Source organism: Astatotilapia calliptera, chromosome 3 (genome assembly GCF_964374335.1).
Source record: "Astatotilapia calliptera chromosome 3, fAstCal68.1, whole genome shotgun sequence".
Taxonomy (NCBI): Eukaryota; Metazoa; Chordata; class Actinopteri; order Cichliformes; family Cichlidae; genus Astatotilapia; species Astatotilapia calliptera.
In genome coordinates this window covers 4,720,325-4,732,733 of record NC_137424.1, presented here as the reverse complement: position 1 = coordinate 4,732,733, position 12,409 = coordinate 4,720,325, and the positions used below count along the sequence as shown (strand labels likewise).

General features: G+C 43.9%; 1 protein-coding gene across 1 annotated transcript; it reads left to right on the top strand.

Moving 5' to 3' along the window:
* Nucleotides 1–456: 456 nt before the first annotated feature.
* LOC145424123 (uncharacterized) lies at nt 457–12,142 on the top strand. The gene is made up of 3 exons (XM_080297019.1): nt 457–6,178; nt 9,758–10,690; nt 11,014–12,142. The coding sequence occupies exon 1, from the start codon at nt 845–847 to the stop codon at nt 3,818–3,820; it is 2,976 nt and encodes a 991-aa protein (XP_080153145.1). The 5' UTR covers nt 457–844; the 3' UTR covers nt 3,821–6,178; nt 9,758–10,690; nt 11,014–12,142.
* Nucleotides 12,143–12,409: the final 267 nt, after the last annotated feature.

Sequence of the window (12,409 nt, the reverse complement as noted above, 5' to 3'; positions counted from 1 at the left end):
ATAAATGTAAGTTTATTAATAAAACACCATATTTCTGCCGTTTTATAAGGATATGAATTGTACATACAATCAATTTCAGACTCAACCAACAAAAAGCCTCTCAGAACAATATTTATATGTTGATTTTTTTCGCCTATTCATATCATAATTTTTTTACTCCTGGTTCTGTATGTTCATGTTCTGTTCTTTTGTAAACTTCATCTGTTTGTATGTTGTATACTCATTGTGTTTCAATAAAGTTCGATTTAAAAAAAGGTACGTTCTAAACGAAGCTTCAGACGTCACTGATCACGTGACTCTGGCCAAACGAATCAAGCCTCGACACGGTGCTTCTGAAGCAGCGCGTTGATCTTTCTGACACACGCACCGGAGCGTCAGCTTCAAGCGGACCATCACTACGTCTCACATCTAAAGGTGTCAAGGTAACTTTGAACTGAGTTCAGACAATCTGGAGTTTTTCCAAGTTTTCTGTTGCTCTCTGTGAGAGAAGAGCGTTAAAGGCGGGGCTCTCCAGAGTCCAGCAAAACAGGAAACCACAGCTGGGTGTGTGTAAGTGTGCAAACCAATAGAATGCATCGTGGTGGGGGGGGCATCACGGGCAAGAAAAAAATAAAATAATCGGTCGTACCCATGCTTCCCCGACGTCATGCCAGCGCATATTGGGTAATTCGTAGGCACCGATCGGTTTTCTATCAGCCTTTTGCTGGGAGTAAGGGCGCCCTCCGTTTGCGAGGTGCGCCTGCTGCTGGCGGTACAGGGAGGAGAGGGCGGGGAGTCTCTGGCTGGCTGGAGCGGCATCTAATAACCAACTCGCAAAACAAAATAAAAACAACAAACAGATATTATGATACAGACTTATAATCTGCACCGATGTCATACAGTGATCAAGATGGCGCCGAGTATGGCAGCCTCGTCGCGAGCTCCCCCAAGCAACGGCTTTCTTCTGTGTTTAATTTTACTTTTCCTTTATTTTTTCACGAGCAGCACTTGTCTCCTTGTGTACGACCGACAAACCTTACTGGACATAAAAGACGGTCTTTCTTATAACTTTCCGGAGTTCAAGTTTTGCAACACGGACGCTCCGTTTGCAGACCCCCCATTCATCTCACCTGAGACGCCTTTGTTCTCTGGCCCTGGAGGCCGCAAACGCCGACGCAGAGGGAGAAGATCTGGCGTTCTGGTTCGACTGAGATGGCGCACTTACACACCACCGTTACCCAGTTTATTACTGGCTAATGTGCAGTCTCTGGAGAACAAGCTGTGCGAGCTTCGGGCACGGATCTCATTCCAGCGAGAGATGCGGGACTGCTGCGTGATCTGCCTCACAGAAACCTGGCTATCGGACAAAGTACCGGACTCCGCAATACAACTGCCGGGGTTCTCTGTGCACCGCGCGGACAGGTCACAGGATCTTACTGGGAAAAGCAGAGGCGGTGGTGTGTGTTTCATGATCAACAACAGCTGGTGTGATTATGCGAACGTGCACCCGGTCAAATCCTTCTGCTCACCGGACCTGGAGTACCTGATGATTAAGTGCCGGCCATTCTGGCTACCGAGGGAATTTACAGCAGTGATTATTACGGCCGTTTACATTCCCCCACAAGCCGACACTGACCGTGCACTCAGGGAACTGTACAGCGCGATCAGCAGCGAGGAAACCGCACACCCAGAGGCAGCGTTTATCACAGCCGGAGACTTTAATAAGGGAAACCTGAAGAAAGTCTCACCAAAACTCCATCAACACATCCTTTTCAACACACGTGGAAACCGGCTACTCGACCACTGTTACACCTCTTTCCGGGATGCGTACAAAGCCCTCCCCCGCGCCCCATTCGGCCAATCAGATCACTGCTCCATCCTGCTCCTGCCCGCCTACAGGCAGAAGCTGAAACAGGAAGCTCCAACCCGGAGGGCGGTGCACTGTTGGACGGACCAATCGGAGTCTGCGCTGCGGGACTGTTTTGATCACGCGGACTGGGAAATGTTTCACGTGGCCGCCAGAGACATTGATGAATACACAGACTCAGTCTGTGGATTTATCAGGAAATGCGTGGAAGATGTCGTCCCATCCAGAACAGTCAAATCCTTCCCAAATCAAAAACCCTGGATTAACGGAGATGTTCGCGCGGCACTGGCGGCACGGAACACCGCCTTTGCCTCCGCGAACACATCGGACTACAAACACGCACATTACCAACTCCGGAAGACGATCAAAGCAGCCAAACGTGAGTACAGGGACAGGGTGGAGCAACAGTTTGACAACCCTCGGAGTATGTGGCAGGGACTAAACACGATCACAGACTTTAGAGGGAAAACCAGCACACCGCAGACCACGGCCTCTCTGTGTGAGGATCTAAACATATTCTACGCTAGATTCGACACAGCGAACACCATGAGACCGGACAGTGTGCGCACCGCGGATGACGTCAGTGCGCACACTGTGTCTGAGGAGGATGTGCGGAAGTGCTTCAGGAAGGTGAACGCACGCAAAGCTACTGGTCCGGACGGGATTCCCGGCCGCGTCCTCAGGTCATGCGCGGCTCAGCTGGCTGGAGTGTTCACGCACATCTTCAACCTTTCCCTCTCTCTGTCTGTAGTCCCAGCCTGCTTCAAAATGGCCACCATCGTCCCTGTACCCAAATCCTCCACCATCTCCTCATTGAACGACTGGCGACCTGTAGCCCTGACCCCCATCGTAAGCAAATGCTTCGAGAAGCTGGTCAGGGACTTCATCTGCTCTGCACTACCCGACTCACTGGACCCTCTACAGTTTGCATACCGCCACAACAGGTCCACTGATGATGCCATAGCCCTGACACTACACACTGCCCTGTCACACCTGGAGAAGAGAGACACGTATGTGAGGATGCTGTTTGTAGATTACAGCTCAGCATTCAATACCATCGTTCCCTCGAAGCTGGACAGGAAACTGCAGGATCTAGGACTGAGCAGCTCCCTCTGCAGCTGGATCCTTAGCTTCCTGTCTGACAGACGCCAGGTGGTCAGACTGGGCAGCATCACCTCATCCCCCATCACACTGAACACTGGTGCTCCACAGGGGTGTGTACTGAGCCCTCTCCTGTACTCACTCTACACCTACGACTGCACAGCCACTAACAGCTCCAACATCATTGTGAAGTTTGCGGACGACACTACAGTGGTGGGTCTTATCACCAACGGTGATGAGACAGCTTACAGGGAGGAGGTCAGCGCCCTGACCCACTGGTGTCAAGACAACCATCTCACCCTCAACGTCGCAAAGACAAAGGAGTTGATAGTGGACTTCCGGAGGTGCAGAGAAGTACACACCCCCATCACCATCAACGGCGCTGCTGTGGAGAGAGTGAGCAGCTTCCGGTTCCTTGGTGTACATCTGGCTGAGGATCTTACGTGGTCAGTACACACAAACAAAACAGTGAAGAAGGCGCAGCAGCGCCTCTTCTTTCTCAGGAGACTGAAAAGATTAGGCATGAGCCCCCGCATCCTCAGGACCTTCTATCGCTGTGCCATTGAGAGCATCCTCACTGGATGCATCACCACCTGGTATGGCAACAGCACCGCCTACAACTGCAAAGCTCTCCAGCGAGTAGTGCGGTGCTCTGAACGGATAATTGGAGGTGAGCTTCCCTCCCTCCAAGACATCTACAGGAAGCGGTGCCTGAGGAAAGCGGGGAGGATCATCAAGGACTCCAGTCACCCCAGCCATAAACTGTTCAGACTGCTTCCATCAGGAAGGAGGTTCTGCAGCATCCGGTCCCGTACCAGCAGACTGAGAGACAGCTTTTTCCATCAGGCCATCAGACTGCTGAACACGTCATAGACACCTCAGCTTCACTACTGGAACTTCAACATTATGCACTCCACACTGTATATAAATGCCACTTGTTTTGCACATATTCAACTCTGTATATTTTATATATTTTATTATTATTATTATTTTATTTTATTTTTTTACTATTTAATTTGTAAAAATGTGTGTATACACACACACACACACACACACACACACACACACACACACACGTAGGAAAATATTTAGTATACACATCCAGAAATGCATACACTATTATATATTGTACATATATTTATTAGTTTCAGGTTGGCCATTCTTGTATTTTGCTCGTTTGTGTTGTTGTGTTTGCACATCTCTGTTGCTTGTGGGGCTCGCACACAAGAATTTCACTCGCATGTGCTGTGCCAGTGTGCCTGCACATGTGATGTGACAATAAAAAGTGATTTGATTTGATTTGATTTGATTTGATGTTTTTTCTAAATTCTATAAAGTGAGCGCGAGAGCCCTCGGTGCGCCTGCACGCTGCTGAAGTCAAAGTAAACTTTATTGTCATCTCCGCTACAGACAGTCCAGCATATAGAGAGACGAGACGACGAGGCTGCAGTTACAGCGGTGCAAGTAAACAAACAATAAATATAAGAAGAGTAAGAAAATAAATCTACACTTTAGGACTCGGGGTAAAGGATCAATAACAATTTAATTTATAATTTACAGTTTGATGATTTAAAGTCTCACACAACCCGTCAAAAGGGGCGGGGCCGGCTGCTTCCAAGTAGAGCACATTTCATTTATAATGATGTAAATCCAAGCCCATCATGGATTCACGATCTGAATCCTGGGTTGTGTGAAATCCCAGAAATCAACCTTAGACAAAGTGAATCTGTGAACTAAGGTGTAGGTCTGTTAGGTTAGTTGTGCTGATCCTCGGGTTGGGGGATTTGTGTTTGTACTGGAGCGCAAAATTCAAACCAATGGAAGATGGACAACAAAAGTTCAAAGCCATCAGGTGCTCAGGTTAGAAAAAAGAGAAAAGATGCAGGTAAGCAGACGTGTGATTGGATAATGGCAGGTCATCCTGAACCAATCAGACTAAACTCCAAACAATACATTATGTTACAGATTTTAATATTAATTAGTCATTGTTACTTGTTGATTTGTCCTTTTCTCATTGTGTGACGAATTATGACGACTGTTTGGTAGCTGTTATTGTCTCTCTCTCTCTTCATGTGTGTTTCTCTGGTGAAACAATAGTTTTGTGTTAATGTTAGGGCTGCACGATTTTGCATAAAATGAGAATCACGATTTTTTGGCTTAGAATTGAGATCATGATTCTCTCATAACAATAAATAAACATAAAACAACAAATGTCTCACGTTTTGTTGTTGCAGCAAAAGGTTGTCCTGCTTGAAATTCCGTCTCCACCGTTGCTCGACGCTGCGTGTACAGAGCAGGTAGTGCAACAATAGAAAAATAGTTGCGGGACGGCACTGTGTAGCGTTTGTCTAGGGTGTTGATCGTTTTCCTAAATCCCTCGTTTTGCACAGTGTTGATGGAGCCATATCTTTGGTCAGGTGATAAGTGATAGCCTCCGTGATGTCTTTGTGCCTGCGGGAGTTTGACGTGTATAGGGAAGCGCTGTATAAGGTTCCCGTTATTGATGTTTGGGTGGTTGACCGGGACGGATTTTCTCCTGTCACTTTCTCGTCATCCCTGACGTGCTCTCCGTTGTTTTTTCCCTGCTAATTTTAGCATCACACGGCACAGCTTCTGTATCACGTGGTATAAGGCTCCGCCCTTGTCATTTGTTGAGCAGGAAGAGTGAGCGCTTGTTTTCATGCAGAGTACGTCCCGGATCAAAATGTGAAGTTTTACAAATCACCACTTCTTTAGTTAATATCATTTCAGTCTCAGACAATCTCGTTTCTCTTACAGAGGTTGAATGCACCTTCTGTGGATGGCGGTACCACACAGTGTGCGTGGACTTCCCCTGCACAGAAGGCAACTACAAATGCTGTGAATGCTAAATAAAGAGAAACAAATGATCCCTGTTGTCTTTGCTTGATGATTGGTTTGAGTCTTGACAATCCACATTGCTGGCGTTGCATCTTTCAATGCCAGCAATGGCAGGTATCAGTGCTCAAACCTTTTGTGTTTGTTTCCAACAAGTTGCCCACCTCGGGAAACAAACATGTGTTCTTTTACTTGTCAGATGAACATATGAGACACTTTGACTCTTCAGTGCAGTGTGGAGCCTAACAAAGATCTGTTTTGTGTCCCAGCTGATCAGCAGGAGGAGGAGAGTCTGACGGAGCAGCAGAGGAACATTTTCAGCTACTTGGACTCAGCTCAGCCACTACAGAGGAAACAATGAGCTCAACACAGAAGGTGACAGACAGAGCAGGACCATATGACCAAAGATATTTATCACCATATACATTTGAACATTTGCCATAACGATGTAGCTGACGATAGAATTGACAGCAGACAAAATACTTTACAGCTGCACAACTTTATTAAAAAGCCATCAATGTATTTTCACTGAAACAAGCAGCTGTTGTTTATGTGCATTAAAGTTATATAAAAATGTAACAGTGCAAATGCAAATTCCTCGCTGACAGTTTAACCAAAAGGCGTTTCCAGTGGAAACTGGCCGACACATCCTGAGCATAACCATGTATAATATCCACTAAACTTCAGAAGAGGTTATACAGTCGTGGCCAAAAGGTTTGAGAATTGCATAAATATTGGAACCTGGAGAAGTTGCTGCTTAAGTTTTTATAATAGCATTTTGCCTGCACTCCAGAATGTTATGAGGAGTGATCAGATGAACTGCATCGTCCTTCTTTGCCATGAAAACGAACTTAATCCCCAAAAAGCCTTACCACTGCATTTCATTGCTGTCATCAAAGGACCTGCTGAGACCATTTCAGTGATCGTCTTCTTAACTCAGGTGAGAATGTTGGCGAGCACGAGGCTGGAGATCATCATGGCTGTATCCCGATTCAGGTTCTGCAGCTTTAAAGTCCTCAAGGGCCGCGTACTCAAAGACCGCTAAGGCCGAAGTGCGAGGCTCGTAGGCTCGTGAAATGGGACGTCTAGCCTCCGTCGCGCTGCCCAGGTTGCCTAGCAACCATGATACTAACAGCTGGAAACGTTTCATACAGCTTTGTTTGACAGAAATGAAGGAGAACATATTTAGTTCATTTGTTTCTACATGAGCTCTGTGTGATTTGATGAGTATCTGAGGCTGAGACCACAGGACTGTGAAACATGATTGTTGGGCTTCATTTCTGTGCTGAACAGTCGTTTAAGATTAGCTGTAAATAACAATTAGCTGATGTTGTTCATGAGACTAAAGTCAGTGTAAATATGATATGGCCAATATTATAGTTATCGTATTAATCACTTCACTCACAGATAAGTATCTGTGACAGTGTGTATACAGATGTATCATATATAAGAGACAAATATTGTTCTTGTAATATGTTGGTACTAAATGTGGCTCAATGCTTACATATATGTGTAAAAAGCAAATGTAGGAGCTGTGATAACTGTGTCTGATAGAATGAAGAGTCGACTGATATATGAAATATTCCTTTATTGGGTGAGAAAATCAGACCATGTCATAACTGCTGTAAGTCACACAGAATAGATATCAGAGCCTTAAACAGGCTGACGTCTGCTAAATGGGTCAAACTGGGCAGAAAGTCTACAAACACATAACATCCTTATAGAATATGATGTAACACTATAGATCAACTTAGCTCAGAATATATAAAGCATATAAACAGTTACAGCAATATGATGCAACAAAGACAGCAGCTACTGATCCAAAATACTCAAAGCTTCATAGAACTGAAACCAACATTTATTTTTAGCTCCATCCTGCTGCTGATACAGACTTTAGGTTTCTGAACATTAAACTTGTTGCTGCCTTTCATAGTGTGTAACTTGAAGGCCCTGAGTACTTTCTCCCACACTGAAAACACTGGGATGATCACATTATTTGAACATTACCTAATAAGACTGATTCAGCACAGACAGTTATGTTAAACTTTCCTAGCAGTCCTTCACAAACAGGGAACAGTCTGTCTATTCCCTCCATCTGTCAGCAGCTGCTGGCTCTTCCTCCTCCTCTTCCTCACACACTGCTGAGTTTGTCCTGGTGGATCATCAGGGCTGCAAAGCCTCACAGATGATGTGCAGCAGTGGGTCCCTCAGTCTGTCCTCACTCTGGACACTTGCAGTCGTCACACATGGAAATCAAATGTGTGATAAGCTGCAGGATTCAAACACAAGTGTAACTTATAAACACATGTTCATACTTTTATTCCACAATCAGAGAGAAAGAAACAGAGAGAGAGTGCAGGACAGACAGACGGGTGGCAGTCTCAGGTGTACACACTGCTACACAACAGCACCAGAGAAGCAGGATTTAGTGTTTGTGTTATTACGAGTGTAAACAAGAAGAGTTCCAGATGGTGCAGTGGACACATGTGTGACTGCTGTGATTAAAGCATCTTTCTTTCAGCTTAACGAGTGAACCGTCAGCTCGTTCAAACACACGTTAAAGTGCGTTTGGCTCGACACCACCGAACAGAGGCAGCAATATAACACAGCTAACATTAACAGTGCAGTGAATCCTGCTTGTGCCGTGATGTTCAGGACTGCAAACCGAGCAGCATCACTGACTTTCAGCTTGTTGTGTTTGTGGATATATGACTGACTTTAATTATCCACAAAATCATCACATTCTCTGTCAGATTAAGGTCGACTATTGAACGGCGTATATTTTAAAGGCTTTAAAACCAAGTTAACGCTGAAAGTACAAACATCACTAATGTCACATAACTCTGCCGACAAGGCATAGCTATGGCTATGAAATGCTCTTTGTGTATCACTTCTTCATTATGAAAGATGTCATTAATGCACTAGTAATGTCTCATCTGGAGTATTGTTCAATCATTTGGTCAGCAGCTAATAAGACAGATCTTAACAGACTTCAGTTAGTCCAGAATAAGGCGTCCAGATTAGTGTGAAGATGTTCATACTATACTAATATTGATCAAATGAATAATAACCTTTCTTGGCTTCCTGTACAGGCTAAAATATTCTATGGCTTACTTGTAGTTCTAAAGAAAGCAATTCTGTTAAACACACCACATTTATTCTGCTCAGCTGCAGTATCCAGATGAAATACATCATCATATTACACAGTTTTCAACAAGCTGCAATTTAGTAAATGCTCGAGTTAAAAGTAACGTTTTGTAAAACTGTTACATTTAGAGCAACTTTTAAGTGGAATAAGTTGCCTTAAAAAATTAGAGAATTATTCAAAACTTCAATGAACACTTAAAAGCCGATTTACAGAGCTTTTAGTTGTTGTAAATATTGTAAGACATGATTTGTTTTTGAAATTTGTGTAATGTGCCTCAATGTTATTGATATTATTATTATTATTATTATTGATTGCTTATATTTGAACAATTGTGAAACCTCACTGTGGATGTAAGAGTGAAATTATGTGGATATCTTGAATCCACTTTATTGTGTAATATTTTATGTAAGTATTTGACGGAAGACGAGCAACATCTGTTGTGGAAGCTAACGGGGTTCCTTTAGAATAAACAAACATAGGATTTATTATCACTGAATAATTCTGTATAAATCTATACAAATTATAGAAATATGTAATAGGAAACAACAAAATAATCTAAATTATAAAATTGTGTGTGTGTGTGTGTGTGCATGATTTTAGTGTTTGAACAGTCATGAATTATCTTTAACAGCAGGTTGGATGTAATGTGTTAGAACTACCAGCAGGTGGGGATAAGAGACCTTTAAGGTGTTTGGTGCCACGCTCCACCTTCAGGTTTAAAACTAGTGTTAATGGAGTTTGAAGGTTGAGTTTGTTCCACGACTGCATTTCACTCACTGCCTCTGTTTGTATCTCTGTCACTGCAGGACCAACATGGAGCCAGAAGTCAGCGCTCTCAGGAGGCCGACAAACCTCACAGAAGAAAGGGAGAGAAAAAACACACCTGTGACGAGTGTGGGAAGGGTTTTACTGTGAGGGCTAAACTAAAACAGCATCAGGTCATCCACACTGGAGAGAGACCGTTCAGCTGTGACTTGTGTGGAAAGTCTTTTTCCTTCAAGGGTTCCCTAAAAAAACACCAACTCATCCACAGTGGAGTTAAAGCGTACAGCTGTGATCAGTGTGGCAGAGCTTTTACTGACAGTAGCAACTTACAGAAACACTTAGTTACCCACTCTGGAATTAAGGCATACAGCTGTGATCAGTGTGGCAGAGCTTTTACTCAAAGTAGCCACTTACAGAGTCATCTAGTTACCCACTCTGGAATTAAGGCATACAGCTGTGACGAGTGTGGGATGGAGTTTACTGTGAGGGCTTCACTAAAACAGCATCAGGTCATCCACACTGGAGAGAGACCGTTCAGCTGTGACTTGTGTGGAAAGTCTTTTTCCTGGAAGCGTTGCCTAAAACAACACCAACTCATCCACAGTGGAGTTAAAAAGTACAGCTGTGATCAGTGTGGCAGAGCTTTTACTCACAGTAGCCACTTACAGAGGCATCTAGTTACCCACTCTGGAATTAAGCCATACAGCTGTGACATCTGTGGAAAAACTTTCAGCCAGAGAGGGAGCCGAAATAAACACCTACGCATTCACACCAGACATGATGTGTACTGCTGTGAACAGTGTGGCAAACAGTTTATAACTCACACACACTTACAACAACACATATTTACCCACACTGAGGACAGACCTTATCAATGTGACCTGTGTGAGAAGACTTTTAAAACTCCACGTCACCTGAGACGACACCAACAGATCCACACCAGAAAGAGACTCTACAAGTGCAGCTACTGTGAGGTATGTATTTATATTGTTATCTTGTCATTTTAGCCTGACTGTTTGGAACAACTCTGCTCATTAAACTGTTAGCATGTTAGCAATTCTACTGCATGGAAAAGCAGCTCTGAGTGATTATTCAGATTTTCCTTTCAGTTATGATTTTAGTATTACTGTAGTATTATGGTGGTAGTATTGTAGTTATTGCAGCCCAGTAAACTGAGTGTGTTAACTGAAACAGTCAAATGTAGTTGGACGTCTGCAGAGATGCTGTTTATTTCAGGCGACGTTCAGGATACAAATGTTGAAGGACTGACTTACACTGTCTTTGTGTCTTTGTTTAGAAGCAGAGCGACACAGATGGATCCAGTTCTCAACCCTGTCATCACTGTGGTGGTGGGAAAGACTTTCATTGTGACCTCTGTGGAAAAACTTTCAGTTGGCAAGCTGCCCTTAAAACACATCAACGTAGACACACTGGAGACAAACTGAAATACTGCAAAGAATGTGGGAGAAGCTTCACCACACCAAGTGATTTAAAAAAACATGAACTGATTCACAGTGGGGTTAAAAAGCACCTCTGTGATCAGTGTGGGTCATCCTTCACCACTGCAGGCGAGCTTAAATCACACAAACGAGTCCACACAGGGGAGAAACCACACAAGTGCAGACACTGTGAGAGAAGCTTCTCACATTCAGGTAATCGTAACATTCATGAACGTACACACATGGAAGGAAACTACAGCTGTGACCAGTGTGACAAGAGCTTCAGGAATCTCAGTTCATACTCTGCACACAAACGATCCCACGTTACTAATAAACTGTTTCACTGTTACCAATGTGCCCAAACATTCACCTCATTGTCTGCTCTGTGCAAACATCAGCGTGATCACTCAGGGCTGAAATCACTCCCATCACTGGATCACAGTGAATCTGAAGACACAGAAAGATCCTCTGGTTTCTGTGTCAGACTCAAAAAGCTTGAGATCAGGCTCCACAGAGTTCAGATAGAATCATTTGTGTTGAACTGAACTGGTTGCTGGGCTGAACTTCTACATAATACAGATCTACATGGGATCTTCTTTTCTGTTGTTTTACTGAGTCAGTTTTGTCCTTTTTTCTCTGTCCTGGTTTTGCTCGTCTGTAAATGATTGAAACTCAGTCAAATAGTTCATTGTTCTCCAGCAAAACGTTTTGGAAACTCATGTTTAACCTTTAAAACTCTGACATGTTTTAGCACACAAGGCTTCATCGGGGAGTTCACTCATGATTGGACCATGAGAACAAAGGTTTTTAGTTCTTTCAAAGAGAGTCTTGGAGATGTTTGATGTTTCTGTTTTTCTGAAACCACCTGAAAGAAAAACTATTTTTCTTGCTTTATGTAGTGTGGAAGTTTTTAATGTTTCTTCATCTGTGATGTTCTTGAATGTGTTCACGTGAAGATGGTACAAATAAACTGTCCTTTCAACTTTAGCTCCTAATTTATTCATTATTTATGGATGTAGCACAGCAGCCGTCTCTTGATTAACACATGGAGGGCTCGGGATCTGATGGTGTCGTCTCCCTAATTTGCCCACTCAGTAAATCTCACTCATGGCCAAGAAATTGAAATAAACCTTGTTTCCCTGCTGGATAGTGATCCACTGTAACTCTGCTCCTCCTTCCTGTTTAGGATTTCTGTGGCTGAAGTAAAATTCCCTCCATCCATCACTTATCCGGCGCCCCCCGTGTGCGGCAGCC

Excerpts from the sequence above, each read along its gene's own strand:
- LOC145424123 (XM_080297019.1), top strand. The coding sequence starts at position 845 with ATGATACAGACTTATAATCTGCACCGATGTCATACAGTGATCAAGATG.